General features: G+C 34.6%; 1 protein-coding gene across 7 annotated transcripts in view; it reads left to right on the top strand.

Annotated features, from left to right (window-relative positions):
* The window catches only part of ERBIN (erbb2 interacting protein), a 116,314-nt gene that overhangs the window by 73,943 nt on the left and 19,251 nt on the right, over positions 1-23,120 (top strand). For 2 of the 7 annotated variants that reach the window (XM_058864920.1, XM_058864924.1), the window contains exons 9-22: positions 3,714-3,770; positions 7,827-7,890; positions 9,380-9,454; positions 10,730-10,874; positions 11,342-11,414; positions 12,450-12,579; positions 12,912-13,027; positions 14,016-14,085; positions 15,222-15,321; positions 16,537-16,658; positions 17,236-17,406; positions 18,129-18,311; positions 20,487-20,601; positions 22,327-22,510. In XM_058864920.1, the coding sequence (XP_058720903.1) occupies positions 3,714-3,770; positions 7,827-7,890; positions 9,380-9,454; positions 10,730-10,874; positions 11,342-11,414; positions 12,450-12,579; positions 12,912-13,027; positions 14,016-14,085; positions 15,222-15,321; positions 16,537-16,658; positions 17,236-17,406; positions 18,129-18,311; positions 20,487-20,601; positions 22,327-22,510 (1,605 nt within the window). Of the gene's footprint in view, positions 1-3,713; positions 3,771-7,826; positions 7,891-9,379; positions 9,455-10,729; positions 10,875-11,341; positions 11,415-12,449; positions 12,580-12,911; positions 13,028-14,015; positions 14,086-15,221; positions 15,322-16,536; positions 16,659-17,235; positions 17,407-18,128; positions 18,312-20,483; positions 20,602-22,326; positions 22,511-23,120 lie in introns of all 7 variants that reach the window. The other 5 variants (XM_058864923.1, XM_058864919.1, XM_058864922.1 and 2 more) reach the window with 4 other exon arrangements.

Genomic DNA, 23,120 nt, shown 5'->3' with positions numbered 1-23,120 from the left:
TGCCTAGTGTAATTTCCTACATGATTAACTGATATATTGGACAGTTCAGCTAGAAATGGCTGATGCCTACAAGGAAATCCTAAGTACTTGGCTTAGTGCTATGGCATCTTGTCCTTTTTTCTAATTTTTTTTAGTCCTTAAGGCTGTACAGTTTGGTTTTTTATCCTATGGTGTCTTAAAATCACTGTATTGACTGTGGCATAAGCCAAATTAAACATTTTGCTGATCCTCAAAAGTTGCTATTAAAAAATATTGAACGTGACAGTCCTAGAAAGAGACGTCGAACACCTCTATCACTGCTAACCTAACACTCAGCCCGATACTTAGGAAAGACATTTTTTATAATGGAAAGCACTTTTAGTATATCCATGCAGTGTTTTGTTGGATTTATCTCCATGCTTTATTTTTCATCGTAAGAATTTGTGCTGAAGCTTTTCATAATTGTGAGGTCAAGATTATGCCATCTTGTTTTCCCTTTTTTATGAGTATTGTCTATTTGCTGTCCTTCAATGATGTTGTTCTTGTTCAGCCTGTTAGACTTACTGAAAGTCACCAGACTTTTGGTATGATGTACCCACTCCTTAGGAATTCTGAGGTGGCAATGTGGGGCTTTTTCCTCCATACCCAAATTCAAATTTGAATGCATTGATATTGGCACAGATTGTGGCATTAGCCTTCATGCCAGTGCACAGGTATCTGAGAATTATTATGCTTGCCTAAGAAAATTGTATCTATTGTGTCTGAATACACAATTTATACTTACGTTTAAATACACAAATATATAAGGAGAACATATTAAACTCACTGCTTGCTCATTTTCAGACAAGGCTTTAAAAGGGAGGCATTATTTACTAATGGGTGTTTAAAATTAGCAAGGCTTTATCTTCAGTGTAATTCTAAAAGCCTGGGGAGGCTGTCTATAATTGGATATTGCTTCCAGAGCCTCTTTACTGTGATACTGCAATTAATTTGCTTTATATCTACTTTCTCAACAATTTGCCAGTAGTATCTGTAGTAGTAGATGGTTTTAGTAGTATTTACTTTGGGATATTTTGTGCATAAATGTGCAGTGATAATCAAATTTAGTTACATATGCATATATGTGTTTTGCAGAAACTTTTGTAAATGCAGCCTGCAAGCTGCATACATTTTATTCTGCTTGCCTTTGCATTTTAGTAACAATTTAAAATAAAAAATATTCTATTTTAGGAAAACCACAGAGGAGGTGTAAAGTAAGGAACATCTCTCAATGCAATATTTTTAGATTTCCAAGGAATGGCTGTTTGTCGCATAGCAAGTTTCAAGTATACCTGCTGTATCTTTTACATTTTTTTCAGGTCATATTGTTGAAGAAATCAGATTCAGGAAGGATATTGATCTTGTCATGGAAAATAGTTCACGTAGAGATTTTGTTTTATTGAAAGGTTGTGCTGCATTTTAAAAGCAGGCTAAGATGGTTATGATTAAAGAACAATACTGAAAAAATTTTTAAGCTATTACAGAATGTATGCTTCCTGCTGAATAATACCTGTTAGAGCTTTGTGCATTGGTGATGTGCAGATAGTTCTGTGGTGATGGGTTTTTCAAGTTCAGAAATTAAATATTTCTGTACAAGTAGGACAGATCTTTGCCACAGAATGGCTCAGATAATATATATTCTGCCACTATAAACTCCTTTTTTCCTTTAATATAGGTGAATTAGTTCTCTTTTTCCAAATTAAATGCCCCTTCTTCAGGTTCCTTATGGCAGTTTGAATGCTCAGCTTGGATGGATGCTGGATACATCACACCAGCAATTGAAAAAATAGCTAGACCTAGTATTTGGTGTGCATTATTATTTTAAGCTTGAATTAGCGCTTCAAGTCATAATGGAAGAGATTACAACTTCTTCAGTTGAGTATTTCTCATGAATTACTGGAAGAAAATTACATGTTTAGACACAGCCTCCCAGCCAGGACAGATTGAGAATGTTTTCCTAGTAGTTTCTGTGACACTCTCTACATAAGAAATTCAGTACTTTTATCTTCAGTCTCTTAGGGCTAGCTGAGGAAAGATTAGAACAGGAAACAGTGACAAAGCTATGAGCATTTCTGTCACCAGAGGAAATCTTTAGCTTATTACAAGTGTTGTACAGTCAGTTCTGGCTAAAGTCAGCAAAGTGTGGGTGTACATATTTATAGTTCAGCATATGAAGGGAGATTTGCTGCCACTTCATTCAATGGAAATTTGACTGCTTGCATGTGTTGTGAAGAAAAAACTACAAACTGTATAGCTGTCTTCCCTGTCATCAAAGCAAAACACCAGCTGAAGCCTAATGCAGTGCTTGGTTTAGAAATCAAAGCCCAACATGTTCATTAATGTCTGAGGGCTCTTAAAAAACTTCTGTTTTATACTAGATTAGTATCTTCGGGTGCAGGTAGGCCAGGATGCCTAGGAGTTCTTTCCCAGTTATATTCTAGAGGAACAGCAGTGCTGTTACCATGAATGGGGTTTTTATTGGGATATTCTTTCATCACTGTTAGGATGTTGGGGTTGTGGTTTTTTTTTAAAAGTTGGAGGGAGGAGGTACTCCTCCAGTTGCTACCAGATGGTGAGTGCTGCTTGCAATGCTGGGCTGCGCTGACCTCTCCTCTCTTTCAAGGTGACTCTTACATTCTTAGGTTATTTGTGGGCACAGCAGACTGCTGCTTTCAAACTCATCCAAAATGAGTGAATGTCTAGAGGAAAAATAAATACTGTTTTCAGCTTTCTATTTTTACATGAAGTTTAGTTCTTTCTTAACAGTTAATTTAAATTTAGTTTTTTGTCTCTGTCCTTACCACGCACTAGTTAAGCACCTTCAGGAAAGAATGGTCTATTCACTAAGCTCGTTTTTGAGTCTGGAACCTTAATGATGCCCTATTTTGTGTTGTGTGAGGGTTGTCAGTGGGTCACATGTAGGACTCCTGTCATTACAATCCTATCTGTATTTAAACTAAATCAGTTTCTTAATATTTTTTTTTAACAAGTGGAGCTTTGTCACTTCTGTCCCGATACAAACAAATTCACTGGGAATGGTGCATTGCTTGTATGTCAAGACTGCTTGGACCTTACCTTGGCTAAGCAGTTGAGTTGGGATTTAGAGATTTTTTTGTCTTACAACCAAGGATTTACTGGAGGAAAGGTCAAACCACCTTCTAACAGAAACACCAAAATGGATTCAGAAGCTGACTAGAAAGAAATTCTTGGAAGGAAATTTCTTGAAGATGGACTTAAAGCTATTAGATGGAAGCCTATGTGTATTTTGTATTAAACTGTTTGATACATTGCCAGTAGCAGAAATTTAACATCATTAATTATGCAAAGGGATCCTACCTTTCTGTTACTTCCTGCATACTTTTCATTATGATGATAACATGTACCCATAATTAATTCAATGAAATGTTCCGAAATCTTTGGGAAGAAGGAAAACAAATGGGTTCAAACAGGTACAGAAAAGCAGGTAGGATCTAGTTTGTTTGTTGTTTTACCAAAATCAAACTCCAGCCAATGAATTTAAAATAACATGCAAATTTTGCACAAAAATTCACCTTAATTAAGGTTACAGGAAAAAAAAATTCAAACTCACAGGTTTTTTTTTTTCCTTTTAATTCTGTAATATAAGTAAGTTCAGAGATTGCTTTTGTCATTAAATACAGAATAATGTAGTAATTTGTTATGTCTTTCTGTTACAGATTAACTAAACTCCAGATATTGGAACTTAGAGAAAACCAGTTAAAAATATTGCCAAAGTAAGTATAGTATAGTTCCAGAAATTCCTACAGCATTTGTTTTAGCATAAATCCAATTGTACCTCTTTCCTAAAATCTAGCATTTTTCTAGTCCCTGCCTTGCAGTTCTCACGTACATCATCAAACAAGCCCAGGCTTATGGTGATGCAGTTCCTGCTGTTTCTGTGAACAAGAGCAATGCTCAAAATTTTCCGACTGGGACTCTGGAGCTCCAAGCAGGTTAACAAAAATATATCAATGAAGAAAGAAACAGATCTCAAAGATGGGATGTGAATAGCCACCTGCAGAGTCATGAATATGTTGTCGTGTACTGTAAAAGTGATCTTTCTCTAGCAACAGAAATTGATAGAGTTGCTGGTTTTGGTGGATATAGAAAGTTTTGGTGGAGAAGAGGAGGTTCTAACAGTTGATTATTCACTCTGTCCAACTCATGCTAGGAGGCACTTGCATGCAGTAGGCTGAAGTGGAAATTGACAGCTCTTCAAATACAGCTAGGTTTTTTGTGACTGTAGGTAATTATATGCCTAAGAGATGATCAAGGGTTGTGTTCTATTGGGATTCCCTTTTTAAGTACCTAGATACTGTACTGTGGAGTCTGCTGTATAAACAAGCCAGAACTCATATCTGGAATGACAAGTACAACATCAGAAAGTGTAAATTTGCATCTTCAAAGTGTGAAGCATTCTGTGGTATAAATACTGTCAATTCTCTTTGGCTCTCTCTGCTATCACTAGTTTTCAGCAGAAAAATAATAGAGGACATGTAATTTAGAGTGGTAGCTCTCTAAATTAAAAGTTACTCCCAACTGAGGAACAGTAGCTATAATTAAAACTTACAGCTAATACAGATTTTGTTTATAAGATCACTCTGACCTTAATTGCCATAATTAACACTAACAGCATGAATTACATGAAATATTTCTAAAGCCGCAGTGGTGAGGCAGTAATACATGCTTTATTATGTTTAAGTCAAGCATACCCTCTGTTGAAGGTGCAGGGAAACTTTTTGTTCACTTCAGTTTTCAGAGTTCTATTCTTGATCAAAAACTAAACAGCAAATGTCATGAAGATGTTCTGTTTCACTTCCATAATAATATATAGTACATGCTGAGCTGCCAACCTTATTATTCTGGTACTCTTACAGGAGATGCTGTACAGCTTTAAAAAGTGCAGAAAACTCAAAGCAGTTTTTTGATGTTAATAAGATGCAGCAGTGGGTCCTAATATTTTTGCTATGTAATACCAATATATTTTCTTGTTTTCCCGTGACTCTCATCTTTCTAATATTCTTACATCAAATTCTTTCTTAGTTGTAATAAGAAATGTATTTGGATAAATTCTACAGCATCAAACTAGCCCTCTTTCTGAGTAAAACATGCACATAATTTTTGACATATAAGTATGAAGTACTTCAAAGAATGCTAATCAAACTGAGTAATCAATTCCAACACACTGCATCAACCTCACTTTATGCCAAACTTTATGCTAAATATGTATCATTTTGTTTGGAGTTTATCCACAGCCAGAGACTTTAAGTGGCGGCATTATAATGCAAAGCAGCTGGATGAACTAAAAGGAAAACAAAAACACAGAGACTATTTTAGAGTCATTTTTCTGATAGGTAAATTTGGAAGATGGTCCAGTAAAAATATTGGGGTGGTTTTTTTGTTTATTTTTAAATTTTTAAGCTTCTATGGCCCAATTGTCAATAAAAAGAGTAAGGTTTTTTAGAAAGAAGGAAGTTATTTGAGAGTATAATTACAGTGATTCAGGGCCCAATCTTGCCATCACACACACCCTACTTGAATTGTATGCCACTTGACATAAGTTGTAGTGTTAACCTCAGTGAAGTTGCCTGTATACAACAACAGAATCTGAGGCATAATTTAGGCTATCTGATCCCTTTAGTATTGAGTTGAATGGATGCCAGGTTCAATAGTATGAATTATGAAAAAGGCTTTCAGTTTATGGGAGGGATTACACAGTGCCATGTCAAAGATGAAAATAGGTGTAACTCCATGATCTGGTTAATGTTTGTTTCAACGTGGTTTGGCATTGAATTTTCCTGCTACCATAACATTATTGGAAGCCTTGCTTCCATTTTGTCTGAAGATGTTTCTCTATAAACAGTACAGAAAAGCAAGGAGATACTAGTTTTAGAAGGTCTGAAAGTGCTACTATGCAAACAGCAGGGAAAGGAGGGAATATTTCGGAGACCATCAACTTGCAAACACATTGGTGTATATTTTGTAGTTGAGTGGATGTGTTTACTAGATCACAGTCATTTGGCAAGGGAGCAAAAAGGGCCCCAAATCAATAAAGTTATCCTGTTATCCTGTCATTGTTACATGACACTGATTTGCGTAGTGTGGTCTATGAAGTTTCAAAAGCTACAGAATACTATGTTAGGTCCTTTTAAAGGAGTTCTTCAGCAGCGCTTCCGGGAGACTCTTTGGGGCAAATTTGTTAGGAGCATAATGCACTAAAATTGGTATTGCCATGGTCTCACAAAGCTTTGAGAGATCAGTCTTCTGCAGGATTTCAGAGGACTCAGATCAGTTTAGTTAGAAATTGAAAAAGAATGTTAGCTTACTTACTGTTCATTAGCTTCTTGAAATGATGGAAATTGTTTCTTAAAGTCTTTTGAAAGTAGTCTTTTCATGTTTTTTTTGTTTGGGTTTGGTTTTTTTTTTGTTTGTTTTTTTCTTTTCTTGGACAGTAGGAATGTTAGCTAGAGGCTTTCCTTTAAAGTCTGTGTATAATATGTGTACAGCGCAAAAAATGCTTCTGCTGCTTTTGTCTTGGTCTTGTCCTTACCTGCTTATGCTAAATTCCTAGTTTATCCCCAGCTTAATTACTCCTGTGTCATGAAAATCAAATTTCTAAATAAATTTTGAGTCTACTTCTTGGAGATTATTTAATGAATAATATTAATAATCACATTAAATTATGTTGAGTAAATACGACATTTTCCAGTGTATTTTTTTTTTAACTGTATGTTCAGAGCAACTGTAGATCTTACTGTATTTTAAGAAAAACCAGAGCTTTGAATAGCTGCATAGGGCATCTTGCACTCATGTAATTGTTTCTTGAAGAAACTGGTGTGATAGTCTTAAAATATACAAGACTCTATAATTTAGAAGCTCATATACTTAATTTTTCCATAATTTTCTAGTATGTACACAATTGCAGTTTATATATGAAAGTGTCGTTCTGTGAAAATGTATTATTAAATAAATACATTAATATGATTTCATATGAGACATTCACAGTCTCTTAAAAAATACTTTCAGATAGAACTGCTGTTGACTGTGAAGTACTCATTGTGTAGACCACCATGTGCCGTGGTAGATAATCTCCATGGAGTCCCTGAACTGAGCTTAAATAGAGGAGAAATGTTTCCAAAACACAGCTTAAAGTAATGGATTTTACTTCTGTTTCAGACACTGATTTAGTACTTGCCGTAAGTTAGGTTAAAGAGTATTGATGTGTCACAAAATCCAATTTGGTAATCTCATTTAATGTATGACTAGAGAAATAATTACAGTTCCAAACCACATCACATGGAAGCAACTTAGCAGTCTGGAGAGGTAAAAAGGTGTTGTTGGATACTGTGATTCAATAATGCTCTTCCCTGTTTTAACAGATATCTAGGCAGTAGTCTTTGAGAAGAAAACATGTAGTTAACCAGCCTTTGACTGCTGAGGGACATACTGTCACTGTAGGTGAAAAGCTGAACCACTCAAAAGAACAGATGAGCCACTGCATTACACTTTATCATGAAGATTTCTTTACTGGTCTTCAGTTTTTGCGAGCTCGTCTTCCAGCCTTAAATGTGTTACACTGTACTCTTAGTATGACATTCAGCGGTCTACAAGATCAGTAATATGTGCCTGGTGGACCAGTGTGTGAAAAATTTGTCTATAATTAGTTATCATTCCAGTTATAGAATAGCATTACTACTTAATATTGATATGAATTTTTTGTATATCTGGAAGGTTTGATGTAGCTAGTATTTTATTAGACCTAATTCTTTATTAATCCCCTTCCTGTGCAGAACCATGTCCAGACTGACTCAGTTGGAGAGACTGGACTTAGGAAGTAATGAATTCACAGAAGTGGTGAGTTTTGCCTTAGTAAAAGAGCACTGCATCTTTTATAAATCTCCTTATCCTTTGATCTGTTTTTAACACATATGAAAACATAATCTTAAGAGTTCTGCTACCAAGCATTATTTATAGCTTATACTACTTTATGGAGTCTGTTATAAAAATTATGTGTATGATCTTCGGAATGAGAGTATGTTTTTACTCCATTTTAAAATAACTCTGTTACATAGTGTGGTTACTGTATTGGTAAATAATTAATAGTAATATGTGTTTGAATTATAAACATAATTGTTTGGCTTAAATTCTAATCACTTAATAACTATCATGTATTGAATATTACAATTTAGTACATAACCTGCCCTTATCGTTGTGCACAAACTATGTAGATCCAAGGGAAACTATATTAAATTTGGGTGTTGCTCAAAGCAAAGTTGAGGTGCTCTGATTTTTCCTTAGCTTGCATTGACTAGTTTCCAGTTTGTGGTCTCACAAGCAAATATATCTTGTATTTAAGAGTCACATAACATCTCTGCTTTTACTTTGCTGGTAGAAGAATTGAAATAGAAATATAATGAAACTTGCTGACTTGCAACACAATGAAGTTAAGCCTTTGTGTGCCACTAGTAGAACATGCAGGGCTGAACACTTGCCTAGCGATACAGTTTGAAAAATAGGGGAGTGTATTTAAGAAATTTTTCATTTTTATGGTTAAACATCTAGCCCGTACCATGACTGCCATGTTCTCATCATAGGGTAGATATTTGTGTAGGAGGCTTAAACTAATGTTTAAGTTATGACTTCTCTTGGAAAATGAGTTATTGGGAGACAGGACTGCCACTTAAGCAGAAATGCCATCTATTTACTATATGACAAAACTTACTTAACATTTATCTGAACTTGACTTGGCTGTACTTATTAAGGTGCAGCATATACAACATGGGTGTTTACCAAAAAGGGGCTTTTCCCTGATAAACAAAACACTTTTAACAATAAGTTGTAGTGGAACCACAACCCTGCATTTCATTTGGATGGAATAGTTTGCTTGTGTAATGAAGATGTACCCTTTGTTGCTAGAAAAATGAAATCTGTTTTGATTTTCCCCCAAACTAAAAAATCCCTGGGGGTTTTGAAAAACAGGTCCTCTGAGTTGATGAAATTTAAGTGGTTTTAGATCTCCTCCATCAAAATTGCACATGTAACATGCACTCAGAGCCTGTTGAAAAATAATACTTTCTGTAAGACACCAAACCAACAGAGGACCTTTCTATAAAGATTATTTAGTGTTGTGGTCAAGTTCTTCAAAGTTCTTGTATATCTAGTATATATTTTAATTTCAAAAGTGAATTATTTGGGCTTTCTTTGATGACCCAGTTAAAAAAGTGGTTATAACAGCTACAGTAGCACATTACTAAAGTTGCAATAGACAAATCACTGTAGTTGTTTTTGCCATTCACTGGGGTTTTTTTCATAAGATTTTTTAAAAAATGGCTTCCCATTACAGCCTGAAGTACTTGAACAACTGAGTGGATTAAAGGAATTTTGGATGGATGGTAATAGACTAACACTTATTCCTGGGGTAAGTTCTTTTGCTGTGTTAAACATAGAGTATTTTAAATGACACAGATACTTGCTTTGTCAGTGATCATGTACATTGTAATTGTTATGTAATTTTAGTGTTACTTAAAGCCAAAAGGCTAAATGGCACTTGAATGCTTAACTAGTCCACTTAGAAATTATCACTGATCATGACAGCTGCATTCACAGCTTTTTGGGGTTTTTTCCCTTCATTGAAAGTTACATATTTCTCATCTAAATATTATGTTGCAATTCGGAAAACAAGTAAAAATGTTAAATCAAATTTAGGTTTGAATGGCCCTTCCAAAAGGGATTATTCTATGTTAGATGGCAAGCAGGAATATACAGGATACGTTGTGTGGATTTTTACTGGTCACAGCTGTAAAACAAGCAGTGCCAATTCTGTCTGTGTAAACAGAGAGTATAGCCAGTTCCTGAGAAAATAGTTTGTTGACTTTTTATGGGTTCCTGACATCTTTCAGGATTACATGTGTTCCAGGCTGACCTCTTATTAGAGTACTTGAGAACCTGTGCTTAAGCTGTTGCAAACTAATAAATGAGTATTAGAAATTTGGGAAGCAGTTGGCTATTTTTTAACCTTAAAATCACTAGCAGTCATGTGAAATATGGCCTTGATGAAACTGCCTGATCAGTAGACTTTGCTACTATTTTTCCATCAGCTAACTCTTAGACATTTGAGTGGTTTGATTGTAAAATACAAGCTGAACTGTGTTTTGCAGTAAAATAAAGCTGTATTTCTGAAAGTGAAAATTTTAATAGAGTAGTGTGCATGAATTTTAAAGCTTATGCTTGGTTCATATGGAATGATCCAAGCTTATGTTTTGACTTGTTTCTTTCAGTTTTGTACAGTTAGGGATTCATAATTGTTTTTGAGGATGCAGTTTTATACAAAAGGCAGAAATGAGCATTAAAATCTACTGAAGCATAATGATGTCCTCACATTTTTTGTCTCTTTCTAAAGTCTATTCTAAAGCTTTAATTACTTAATTAACAGTAACTGATCAAACCACTGAATGTGCAGAAGATTGACTTCAGGGACATGCCGAGCTACTGCTGAGTGTCTGTGTGTGTAAAAACATCAGCTGTGCTTATCTGCACAAAAGACTTAATTTGAAAGTTTGTATATTTTGCATAAAATTGTATTTCAGTACTCTCAGGTCTTTTCCTCTGGCATTACACTTGAGAGGTCAAATCTGCTATATTTTTTGTTTTGAACTTCCACTTTTTAGAATGCATTATTTTCTCTTGCTTTTAGTTCATAGGCACTTTGAAACAACTGACATACTTGGATGTTTCTAAAAACAACATTGAAGTAGTTGAAGAAGGTATTTCAGGTTGTGAAAGCCTGCAAGACCTACTGTTGTCCAGTAATTCACTTCAGCAACTGCCAGAGTCTATTGGTTTGTATTTTACATTAATTCATGTTGTTAAAAGCTTGTAGTTCAGACACAGAGCACCTGAAAATACAAAAACGACGTTCTAGATCTGTTTCAGTTGAGTAGAAGTACCAGTTCTTGATAAAGCTATAATGCATGGCTGAAAAATAACTTAAAATTGTTTTGAAGCATTCTTTATTATTCAGTATAGTTATACAGTAGTTTGTAAATGGATGAAAAACTGCTGTTGCTATCAGAAAAAAAAAAATAAAAAATTCTTTTTCTACCCGGTTGGTTGACACATTTTAAACTGTTCTGTAAGCTCATCTCCTATTTCTTGAGGAATACAGAATTATAGCCATGCCAAGGAACAGAGAAGATGTGGTTGCTTGCCCATAATGTTAGGTTTTTTTCCCCTCTTAAGTTAAAGTTAAAACTTAGCTTAATGAACGCAAATGTCCATTTTGATTTACTTGTTCCTATTATTATAGGTTCTCTGAAAAAGGTGACAACACTTAAAATTGATGAAAACCAGTTAATTTATTTGCCAGACTCCATAGGAGGGTAGGTATTTCACCAAAATAAGAAGCTGAATTACCTTTCTGAACACTTTTCTGTAACAATGGCTCCTTTTTCGATTTTTTTTTATAACAGCTTGATTTCATTTCTTCTACGTGTTAATGTCCTGATACAATTTAAAGCAAGCATTTTCATATCTTAGTTCTACTTTGCAGCATGTATGTTCGTATTACTTAATACCGAAGGACGTATGTTCCTCACTTAATGCAGCCACCAATCTATTATACAAAAATTGAGTGTGACAGAAAACAAGATACTTAAAGAGACAGTTAGCTTCCTGAAACGGTTTTTTTGACAGTAACATGGTTGTGGTAGACATTGCAAATCATTGCAATATATGATATATATATATATCATATATATGTATATAGAGAGCTGTCCATCAGCAAGTTTTTTAATTCATATGTTTTGGTATTCAGCAATTTAATTTAAAACTTGCAAACAACAACAGAAATAATTGGCTCACAATTGAGTGCTGTAGAAATGTACAATGTCTTCCAGTTTCTTTTCATGTATTTTAATTAATGTAGGTTATCTTTTGTTGTCAGAGTTCACAAAGTACTGCTTCACTGTCTGATTCTTAGGTTCACAGTCTCTAACTCTTGAAATTCTTTGCTTGTTTGGAAACTGCACTCAGCTCTAATTTGACTATGATTGGTCCCATTCTGAATGTGTTTGATGCCTTACACTGGCATGTTGTCATGTACTGTACAAGCATTTGATGTTGCTGGCCTCACTCTTTTCATTGTGAGTACAGTGTAAAGGAGATTAAAAAAAAAAGTGAGCTCAAAACAGAACCAAAAAACCTGTAATCAATTACAGGAAAGAAACACGCACGCTAAAACACATTTTAGGCCACAAGTAAAGGACTCTTCTTGGATTTTAATTCCTTAGGGTTTATTTTTAATTACATTTGAGATTAATAATTAATAGTGATATTAACTTCATTTAAACTGCAGGTATTCAATTAATATTGGATTCATTAATCTGTATAGCAGAGTTTTGGTTTTTTTTTTCCAGGTTAATATCAGTAGAAGAACTGGATTGTAGTTTCAATGAGATTGAAACGTTGCCTTCTTCTGTTGGGCAGCTCTCAAATATAAGAACATTTGCTGCAGATCATAACTTCTTAACTCAGTTGCCATCAGAGGTATATATTTAATTGCAAATCTGTAAAATCAATATTTTAATGTTTTTTTATAGTCTGTACAACTTGTGAATAACAAGGTACTAATTTTTGAGAGAATTTTCTTTGTGTATGTTTTTAAAGGAGGATGTATACAAATATACAAGTTTATAAATAATGAAATTTTATATTTTTAAGCAAGAAGTAGAACTTCATTGCTGTGTATTGCAACTAAAAGGTTTAGTATAAGAATAAATTTTCTAGGCAAAAGAGCCTCAATAGTAATTGTTTTAAAAACTTCTCGTGTTTATGTTGTGAAGATGAATTAAGTCTTTGTGTTTTGGGGTTTTTTTTAGATTGGAAACTGGAAGCATGTAACAGTGTTGTTTCTGCATTCTAATAAGCTTGAATTTCTCCCTGAAGAAATGGGTGATATGCAGAAATTAAAAGTCATCAATCTGAGTGACAATAGGTTTGTGAATGCTTTTAACCAAATAGACATTGTATAAAATGCAACAATAATGTAGTGGAATTATTATGAATACATTATGGCTATCTTTCCTTATCTCACACATAGCTCAGAAGCTGACTGAGATGTGTTTAATGTATTACTGTCATATTCTGTATCTTCCAGTTCCATTATATTAAGCTATCTTTATTTTTATGACTTGGCAAATGCACTGAAGTGCAGCTTTGCTACATTCGTGATTGTTAGCATGTGTTTTTCTAGGGAATTACTTCGGTTATTTTCATAAAGCCTTTGATACTTACTTAAAGATTTATAGCTTCTTGAATTGCATATGGAGCACACAATGGTATCATAGGATAGTGTAAAAGACCTCTGTGTGTTCTGGAAGGGTGAAAAGAGTTGTGTTTTATTAGAGATGGTCATTAAATACGGACAAAAGGTTTAGCTTTGGGGATTGTTAATTTATAGAATTGAAGTATACTGGGAGAGAGAAGCCTAGCAGAGCTCTCCCTCCTGTTCTGTCAATCCAGCTTCTCTGTACTCTGTAGCTTGATTTATCTGTTAATGCCAGAGCACCCATTATGCAGGGTAGCCCCTTCCCCATATATGTATCTTTGAGAAAAAAAAAGCTTTTCAGGTGTAGCACATTTTTTCCCTAATTGGCATGTATTTTGACAGATAAAATGGTCAAGAGTCAGATTTTTTAATTTACATTAGTTGTCTTTGTAGATTAGTCACCCAGTTGAGTTAATTCCAGTTACAATGTCATTTCTTTATTTTAAGCTGCTTGCTAAACTGGGCAGATACACATTTTTCTTGTTTGTTTGGGGTTTTTTAATTTGAATTAAAATTACATGCTGTAGCCTTTCAGCTCTCACTGTTTATTTCATATGGAAATGTCCTTTTAAAATATTTTACGGGCTAATGCAGGATTGTTTTAAATCTTAACAGTATGGCTAAATGTACTTAAATAAGTGCTTGTAATTTACAGACTGAAGAATTTACCTTTTACCTTTACAAAACTGCAGCAACTCACTGCTATGTGGCTATCAGACAATCAGGTAAGATTTTTTAATGTTGAAAATGAATTAGTGGTGACTTTGTTTTTAATGGAATTGACAAAAACAGAGCCGTCGGTTAAATAAAGAGACGTAGTACTGTGTGTATCATTACTTCCTTGATATTACTTTGTCAGTTCTCCTGAAGTAAGCAATACTGAGCATACCTGTCTATGGAGACTCATGCTGTGAGGAAATGCAATTTAACAGGTGTTGGGAAGTTTTTTGTCCCTTTGTTTTTGTTTTTTTTATGTTTTCTCTGGGTTTGTGTTTTTCTGGGGTTTTTCTTTTTTGGTTGTTTTTTTGTTTTTTGTTGTGGTTGGTTGGCATTTTGGTTTGGGTTTTTGTTTTGTTTTGTTGTTGTTTTTTTTGTTCGGGCTAATCTATACAGGAGAGTTAGTGCTTGAAAGGCTTGAACTTAAATGTGCTGTTGCTTTCACAGCTATACCAATTGGGAAACTCAGCATGCCTGGTTTTGTGAGTTAGGTTTCTTGCCACACCTTTGAACTGTGTGACTGTTCAGCTTTGAAGCTGTTAAGCAATAACTCATGTGTTTGTATTTTTCCCATTTGTTAAAGTCCTTGGTATTATGCTGATTTTCTGAACAGCATTAAGGTGTATAGGGCTGTCAGAAATCCACTAGCCTCAGATGTGCACTTTTACTAAAACAGTAATTTCTAGAATCCTCTGCCCTCCCCTGTAAAGGGGTAGAGGATGTTCAATTTGGTGTCAAAAGGAAAAAACAGGAGTACATAATTCTTTCCTTTATATCTTTTTACCTTTTTATCTTTTCTCTTTATAAAGTCTGCAGCTTTAAATAGCTAAATATATCTGTGCATTTCTGATCAGCATGCTTTGGGATAGTAGTAAGTACCAGCAAGAAACTGGGTTACTTTTTGACTAACTAGTGTTTTCTTTTCACAAAAGCTGTTGCTGAGTTTGTCTTCACTCAACAAGCCTGTCATCAGTCAAATACAGACATGTTAATATCTTCATTTTGTGAAAATTATTCACAGGAGAAATGGTTTAATTCAAGGGAGAGCAGTCTTCAAAGTCCTGGGACAGGCATACTCTGTGATATGTAGGTCATGTATATACATATGTTTGCATAACATAGCCTTCTTTAATTTATTTTCTAGTCTAAACCACTTATCCCTCTTCAAAAAGAAGCTGACCCTGACACACAGAAAACAGTGCTTACTAATTACATGTTCCCTCAGCAACCAAGGACTGAGGAGGGTAAGGAATTTCTGAAATTACCTGTCACAGTGGTCACTTTTGAAAATAATAATGGGAAGGCTTACTGCTAATATGATTTTCACTAAATAATGCTTAAATACAAGTTTGGAGTATACTTGTAAGAGATGATGAGTTGTATCTGATGAATGAGAATAGTAACTTAATGAGATTCAGATGTTGGTAAATTCTAGATGAAATTATTGCTGTGAGTAAGGTGAGAAATGGACTGACAGGAACACATTCTGTGGTGGTTGCTGCTCCTAGTGTGAAAACCTCTTTCCTTCCAATAGGACCTAATGGTTTGGGGTGAAATTCTCTTAAGCAAGTATTAGCTTCAAACTGACTATTTTAGAAAAATGTTTCCTCCATTACCAAGTACGTATTTTTTGAAAAGTACATAGCAGTCTCTGGTTTATTTTGAAATGATAAAAAAAAAAAAATCAGTTAAGAAAAAGCATATTGCTCACATGTAGTTTGAACTGCTTTTATAAAAGGTTAGGCACAAAATTTTAAGCTCTTTCAAAAACCTATTTCAGCACAGTTGTAAAGTTGTTAAGGAAATAAGTAACATTGCAGTAGTAAGCCGAACAGGAGTTTGGTAAAAAGAGTTGAATAACTTTATTTTTCCAGTTTCTTTCCCTTATAAGGAAAAGGAAAAAGCTTGTGCTGCTTTAATAGAAATTGGGGGGGGGGGGGGGGCAATATATTAACAGAAATAATTAAAAACTGACAACTTGCAACATTTCTTATTCCATGGCACAGGTGTTTTTAATTTTTAAATTTTCATTAAATGCAATCAGATGAATGTTCTTACCTGTGCTTAATGATGTTAAGCACTGATAATAGGCTTTGTTAATCTATGTATAATTCATGTTTATACATAGATGCACACAAATATGTTATTTCATATTTATATATAGAATAAAACCACTTAGCAGAGTTCTGCTGAAAATTTTCAAGTGTGAATGTTGAAACTAGTGTACAGCTGAGCATATAATTTTCTTTTTAAAGATAGGGATTTTTCTAATATAAAAGTAAAGCCAAATTCGTGAAGCAGTGGCATTGTATCTAATCTTCAATTAACAGTACTGTTAGTCTTCTATCTTTTAAAAAGAAGGAATGCAAAAGCACAACAATCCTATCCAAGAGAAAGAGTATATTTTGTTTTGCATAGTGTAGCCTATTATAAGAACTTCTTTGGGTTTTTTTTTCCAGTTATGTTCATATCTGATAATGAAAGTTTCAATCCATCTCTGTGGGAGGAACAGAGGAAACAGCGTGCTCAGGTGGCATTTGAGTGTGATGAAGACAAAGATGAGAGAGAGGCACCACCTCGGGTTAGTATTGAATTTATTTTTGCATACTTGCTGCTTCCCTCTCTCTTACTTCCACCCTTAATCTCAGCCTTTTTCTTACTTTGGTTATGAGTTTCACTCTGCTGAATAAATTCACTCATCAGTTTAGAGTATCTAGCAGGATGAAACACGATGGTTTGGATTTTTTTGTTGTGTTTGCTTTTAGTTTGGGTGTTATTTGGCCAGATAATTTTCAGCAGGCCACAAACGAAAAACTCGAGCTGACACATGGCAATGTTGGGCCTAACTAGGATGCCACCTGACTAATGGTGGAGTGGAGAACAAGTGAGGAAACCATGATAAACTGATTTTATTTTAAGTGAATTACAATTGGCTTAATCCTTGTTTGAAATCATTGGACATGTTGGGGGAAAGAGAATGAAAGTGATTAATAATCTTGCTTGGTTGTATAAGCTTATGTCTCAGTGCAGGCAGACTTCAGTATCAGGGTGGAGATTCTAGAGTATTCAGTGGTTTGGCCTATTTAATTATTTGTTTTAAAGCTTATGTTTTAGTTCTGACATTTAAATAAATGTAGAACCTTATGGCTTTCTTTCAGGAGGGCAATCTGAAGAGATACCCAACTCCATATCCTGATGAACTGAAGAATATGGTCAAAACGGTTCAGACAATTGTACATAGACTAAAGGACGAAGAATCTACTGAAGATACTGCCAAGGAGTCAAAGCGAGAAGTCCAGACAGTTTCTGTAAAAGATGTGGGGGTAAAGGTTAGAGATAGCATTATCTTCTGGTTTTGCAAGGAATTCAAAGACTAAAGTGTCACTGATTTCTTTTAATTCTCTTCTCCTTCCCCTCTGATGTTTTAGCAAGAAAAATTGTTTGATTACAGAACCAGTTTACCTCTTCCTCATCTAAGGACGTCTGTAGTAAACATCTGGTTTGCAGTAGCAGTCTTTCTCGTGCACTAAGGACAGGAAAAGTGACCTAATTCTCAGGAAAATGCAAACTGGGGATGTGTTAAGGAGTTGCCTTCTTTGGTTTCTGGAGGATGGCATCTTTGTCATCCTCTGATGCTCTTTCATCTGCCAGACTTCACGATGAAATTTTGATAATCTCTAAGGTTTTCACTGCTCATGACTGAAGACTTTGAGTGGTAACGAGCAGTAATAGCAGTCTGGTAAAAGTGTCTGAAGCCTCTAAGAGCTAGATGCAACATGATAGAAGATAGGACTACTTTTTGGTACTCACATAAAATCATTGTATTGACACCAGTAAGGATAAGAGTCAGACTGATTGACACAGGGTAGGGACTGTACCTTAGTTATCAATGGCATTTTCTTAGCATTTCATAACTGGTGCATTCTGTTTTTTATAATTTCAGAGCTCAGATTTTTCCATTCCATATTTTCCCACAATATGTAATGCTGGCTCTGTATGTCGCTAAAAACATTTCAGGATGCTTTCTCTGCTAATATTCTTAATTCTGTAGACCTCAGAAATTGGTTTGATAAAGAACAAAGCCGATGAGAGAAAGCAATATTCAGCAGGAAGCTCTGTGCATAAGCCTAGTGAACCAGAAGCTGAGCACAGCACTGCAAATTCACAGATGACTGCACTTGTTAAAACCTTGCAGAACACGAAAACAATTGTCAACCATGAAGACATGCTTGAGGTATGGCATTGCAATGAGCATTATAGCAGTCAGAAATTGTGCTGGTGTTGTATTGAATTTGTTCTGGGAGATGAAGATTTCTGTTGACAATAGAAGAAAATTGCCCTCCATAAATGTTGTAAATTCAGATGGTTTTCAATACAGTATTTTTCTTGCTTCAGATTTTGTTAAGTAAAAGTTGAAACAGCTAACAAAAAGTTCATAATAAAAGATGCATGCATTTAAAGAAAAATAATGCAAACTCAACTAAAGATTGATATACCTTGTGAAAAGACTCACACTTTGGTAGAATTCTCCAGTTGTTTGACTGTCAGTACTTCATTAAATAATCACTTTCAGTTGTTGCTGAAATGAGAGAACGTCAGTTCAGTGGTAGCAATAAAAATTTTCTGTATCCAAGTGAGTATACACACGCATTTCAAATGGAAAGTGGCAGGTGGGTTTAAAAATATTTATTCCTCTGTGTTTACTAGTGAGCTGTCAGGGATACTACTTGGAATATTCTTATCTCTTACAGTGAAGGATTTTAAACTTCTAAACTTTCCTTCTCTCTGACAAACAGTGTGTATTCATTTATTTAGAAAGACTGAGATTTATGACAATTTTTGGAAGTTGTCATTCAATCACAACTTTTAAGATAGTTTTTTCATAATTTCAGAAGTGGTTTTGGGTTTTTTTGGGGTTTTTTGGGGTTTTTTTTTGCCTGTGTTGGATAAGTTTTGGAATGTGCCTATATCATACATACAGTGAAAAGACTTGAGTGACAGACAGTTGTGGCTGTCACTGGTTGCTTTCCCACTAGTGTGTTCCTGCTTCTGCATTCTTCTCGAAAATACTTGTACTGACATTTTTTCTTTAATTGTAAAATGTGATTTCAGAAAATCATGATAGTGACTATCTAATAGACAGTCTAATGATAGTGACAGCAATTCCTTGTAGCTGTAGTAAGTACATGAGTCAGGTGCACTGAACTCCTCCGTTAAGTGTATTTCCTTATTTCCTGCTGGTAACACTGTTGCAGAATCCAGATAGCTAAACTTTGCCTGTGTGAACTTTTCATTTCAGCATTGATTACACTTGTATGTCACATCCAAGAGGAGGGGAATGTGGTAGATGCAGTGAACATGTTGGTTGTTCAGATTATAGAGAAAAGCCAATGGGTTTTAATTTTTAATGAGGACTACTGTAGTTTGTTTGCTGCATCTCAGGTTTATTCTTCCTACAGGCCTAAGAACTGGCCAGGTAATTGGTATCATAGGAAGATGGTTATGCATTAAGTGTTCCAAAACAGTAAGAAAAAGTTTTTGGCAGATATTTTTGCAATTTGCAACATGGATTTTATAGCAGGAAGCATGTTTACTAGAAATTTCTGCTTTGAGGAAAGACCATTCATTGGGGGTTTATTTCTTCAAAACATTACTGAAAACAAGTGGGTTTTGAAGAAAAATGAATACAGGGCTAGCTGTAGGATACTGAATCAGTTGCATGGCTGTTCTTGAAGCAGCTTTGTCTATTAATCTCTCTCATAAGTGCACTGAGTTCCATCTTTTGGTTCAGAAATAGTTATTACTAGCTTAAATGTATTGTTCAGCATTGCTTTATTTGTCTGCCATTGCTCTTGAAATTAAATAGCTTCTTTTTCTTTTGGAATTTACTTCTAGCAAGTTGCCCTTAATCTGTTTCTGTTAGATAGACTAGGCAAGCCAAGCTCCTTCAGTCTTTTCTCACAGCATACCTCTCCATTCTGAGGATTGTCGTGGTTATGGCTACTTTATAGCTGTTTCAATTTGAGGTCTTTTGTTCAAAACCGATACCCAGCTGGTCAGTCTGTGGTGTTTGCTGGTTCAGTGATTGCTTTGTGACCTGGACTCAACTGACTGCTCTTTCCAGTGGTGGAATGAAGACTTCATCTGCTTGTTCCAAGTAATGTTTTTGTAGTTAAAGTCACCTGACTGTCATCCCACAGAGTTCAGCAGTGACAATGCAAGTCTGCCAGTGCTACTTCTGAAAGATAATTTTGACTTGTGCTACAGATACAGTACAAAGTTGTTTTGTTTTGCCTGCATTATGTGGCTCGTTTATCTTTTTACCCCTTTATTGTTTAGTCAGTGATAGTTCAGATAGCACTGAGCTGCTCTTCAAATGGACAACATAAAGCTGTTTTTCCTTTAGCAGGAGTCCGAAGAACTCTCCTCTGATGAAGAGATGAAAATGGCAGAAATGCGACCGCCGCTGATAGAAACCTCCATAAACCAACCAAAAGTGGTAGCCCTAAGCAATAGCAAAAAAGGTAAGATACCATAAAAAGCATTGGAAGTGTTTTCTGATTTGGATAATTTCTTGACTCAAAGTGGCTAGTTTTTCAAATTAAATTAAGTAAAAGTAAAATTAGTATGTTTTAAAATAGATTTTCCTAGTTAAGCAATGAAAGTGGGAAAAAATTGCATATACTTGAGTGCATACTAGAGAAACCTGTGTTGATATCCTCATTTTCTTGAATCTAGTCAGTTTAAATCAGACAGGAAGAGAAGAAGTGTGTGTTTTGGGGGGTTTTGAGCTTGAACACACTCTTGATGTGTTTAATAAAAGGATTGCAGGAAGTGGTATTTATATTTTAAATACTCTGTAACTCCCCCCTCACCCAGATTCTGTGAATTCTTGCTGAAATAGGCAGCTACTATAACTGCTGCTACAGGCAGCAGTATAATTTAAATTTCTCTACAGAAGCTGTGCTCTCTTCCTAAGGTTTAAGAATAGACTTTTCTTGTGAAAACTCTTTCTCCAGAGTTATTTTACTCTTTTATTTTTCTTTGCTCTTTGAGCATGTAAATTCTGAACTTTTTTTTTTTTTATATTCTCTGAAATAGAAATTTGGTCTGGGTAACCATTTCCTTAAGAGTAAGAAATGGCCTAGGATTCAGAGAAAACATGGTATAGAAAGAGGATAGCAAATAGTATTTTGCTTCATATGATATCCAAGTCCAGTACTTCCAGCACAAAAGGCTTTTCTGGACATTAGATGTATAAAGGTGAGATTTAGTCAGGACAGCTACATGGTGGAAGCTGGAAGAGTCTGCTGAGCATCACATACAGATGGAAAGGTGGTTGTTTATCAATGCTGTCCTTGGATTTTTATGTCTGACTAAAGTACCAGATCAAAACTTCTTTCTTGTCTCTGAAGACAGACATTAGTTCCACAAAATGTATGCATTTGGCACCTGTAACTGGCTTGAAACAAAAATTTAAATCTATTTGTTTCTACACTCATGTCACAATCATGGCTGGCTTGAATTCCCCCAGAGAAATTAATTTTATACGGATGTAGTATGTAAGTATGCATACATTATGCAAGAATCAGTGTTCACAGGGGTAAATTACTCTGAAAATGTTGTCCTAAGGGATCTGCAAAGCATGGGAATGCATTGAATTCAAAATCTGCAGAAGAACATTTTTCATTTTGCTGATTTTTTTACTTTACTAAAAAGCTATACAGAGCTTATCCAGTAAACTAGAAGGTTCCAGAGTACTTGGTCTAGTAAATAGCTTTAATAATGAACAGTGTTCCCTTTCAAAATACTGCATGTGAAGCAGTGTGGCTCATTTTCTTACAGGCCAATAGACTCATGTAATTGACAAATTTGAAATCCTTAAACTAACAGAAATATGAGTTGATAGATATTTTAAGGAAGTATTCAGTAATACAGCACTTGTGTGTGACAAGGAAAATGGAAATAAAGGAAGAATTTAGATTTAATTAAGAGATAAGGGCTGTTTATATCAGGCCAAATATTAAAAAAAAATAGGAAGTATTTTCAACAGTATTTTGTAAATTTAAATGAACTTTGCAAAGATGTTAGATTATATTCTAATTCTGGTAGTAAGAATTACTGAAGAATAAGAGACACTTTCTAAATACTATACATATGAACTGTATGTACTATATGTACTATACACATATGAAATGGCTATTATTAAGATCTGTATGTCTAACTAAATTGGCAAATTTTTATTTCAGATGATTCAAAAGATACTGATTCCTTATCAGATGAAGCTACCCACAATAGTAATCAAAATAACAGCAACTGTTCCTCTCCTTCTCGAATGTCAGATTCTGTTTCTTTAAACACTGACAGTAGCCAAGATATTTCTCTCTGTTCTCCTGACAAAGAAACACATGCTGCTGTTTTATCCAAAATCAGGTTTGTATGATACTGTGGACCATTAAGAAATACATTAGAAAAATGTTACTTAATATTTTATATGGTGTTCCTTCCTTTAATTAATTAATTTATAATTCATTAAATATTTAAAATTTCAATGTTTTATAGTAAAGTTAATAATGTTCTCTTAAAGTTAATCATGTTCTTGGAAAAAACTTTCAGAGACTAGCTTTAGTATATAATACATGATTCTCATTTCTCTTAATAATAGGGTATAATTGTTTTATATTTGTAAGTTTTTATCCCCTCAAAATACATCAGTGTACCATTTTAAAAGCTCTGTGTTTTATTTGTTTAATTTTGAAAATCAATTTGGTTGCTAACATGACTATTAAAGATTCTTGAAAACTTAAAAAGAATGGAATTACTGGTTGTTACTCTTCTAGGAGTTTTAGTTAAACAGTGCAATTTTCATGAAAACTGCTAATACAAACAAGAAAATTGTCCAAAATGGAAATCAAAGAAATTAATAAAAAAAAATTAAATTATTGTCACTTTGTACTTCTTGGCACTTTTGAACTGTTTTTAATTATTCTTGTTGAGTTTAAACGAACTTCTGAAACCACGCAACATAAAAACATTGCCCAAA

The sequence above is a fragment of the Poecile atricapillus genome, chromosome Z (assembly GCF_030490865.1).
Source record: "Poecile atricapillus isolate bPoeAtr1 chromosome Z, bPoeAtr1.hap1, whole genome shotgun sequence".
NCBI classification, from domain to species: domain Eukaryota; kingdom Metazoa; phylum Chordata; class Aves; order Passeriformes; family Paridae; genus Poecile; species Poecile atricapillus.
The sequence above is the reverse complement of the archived record's forward strand: the minus strand, read 5'-3'. Positions and strand labels throughout refer to the sequence as shown.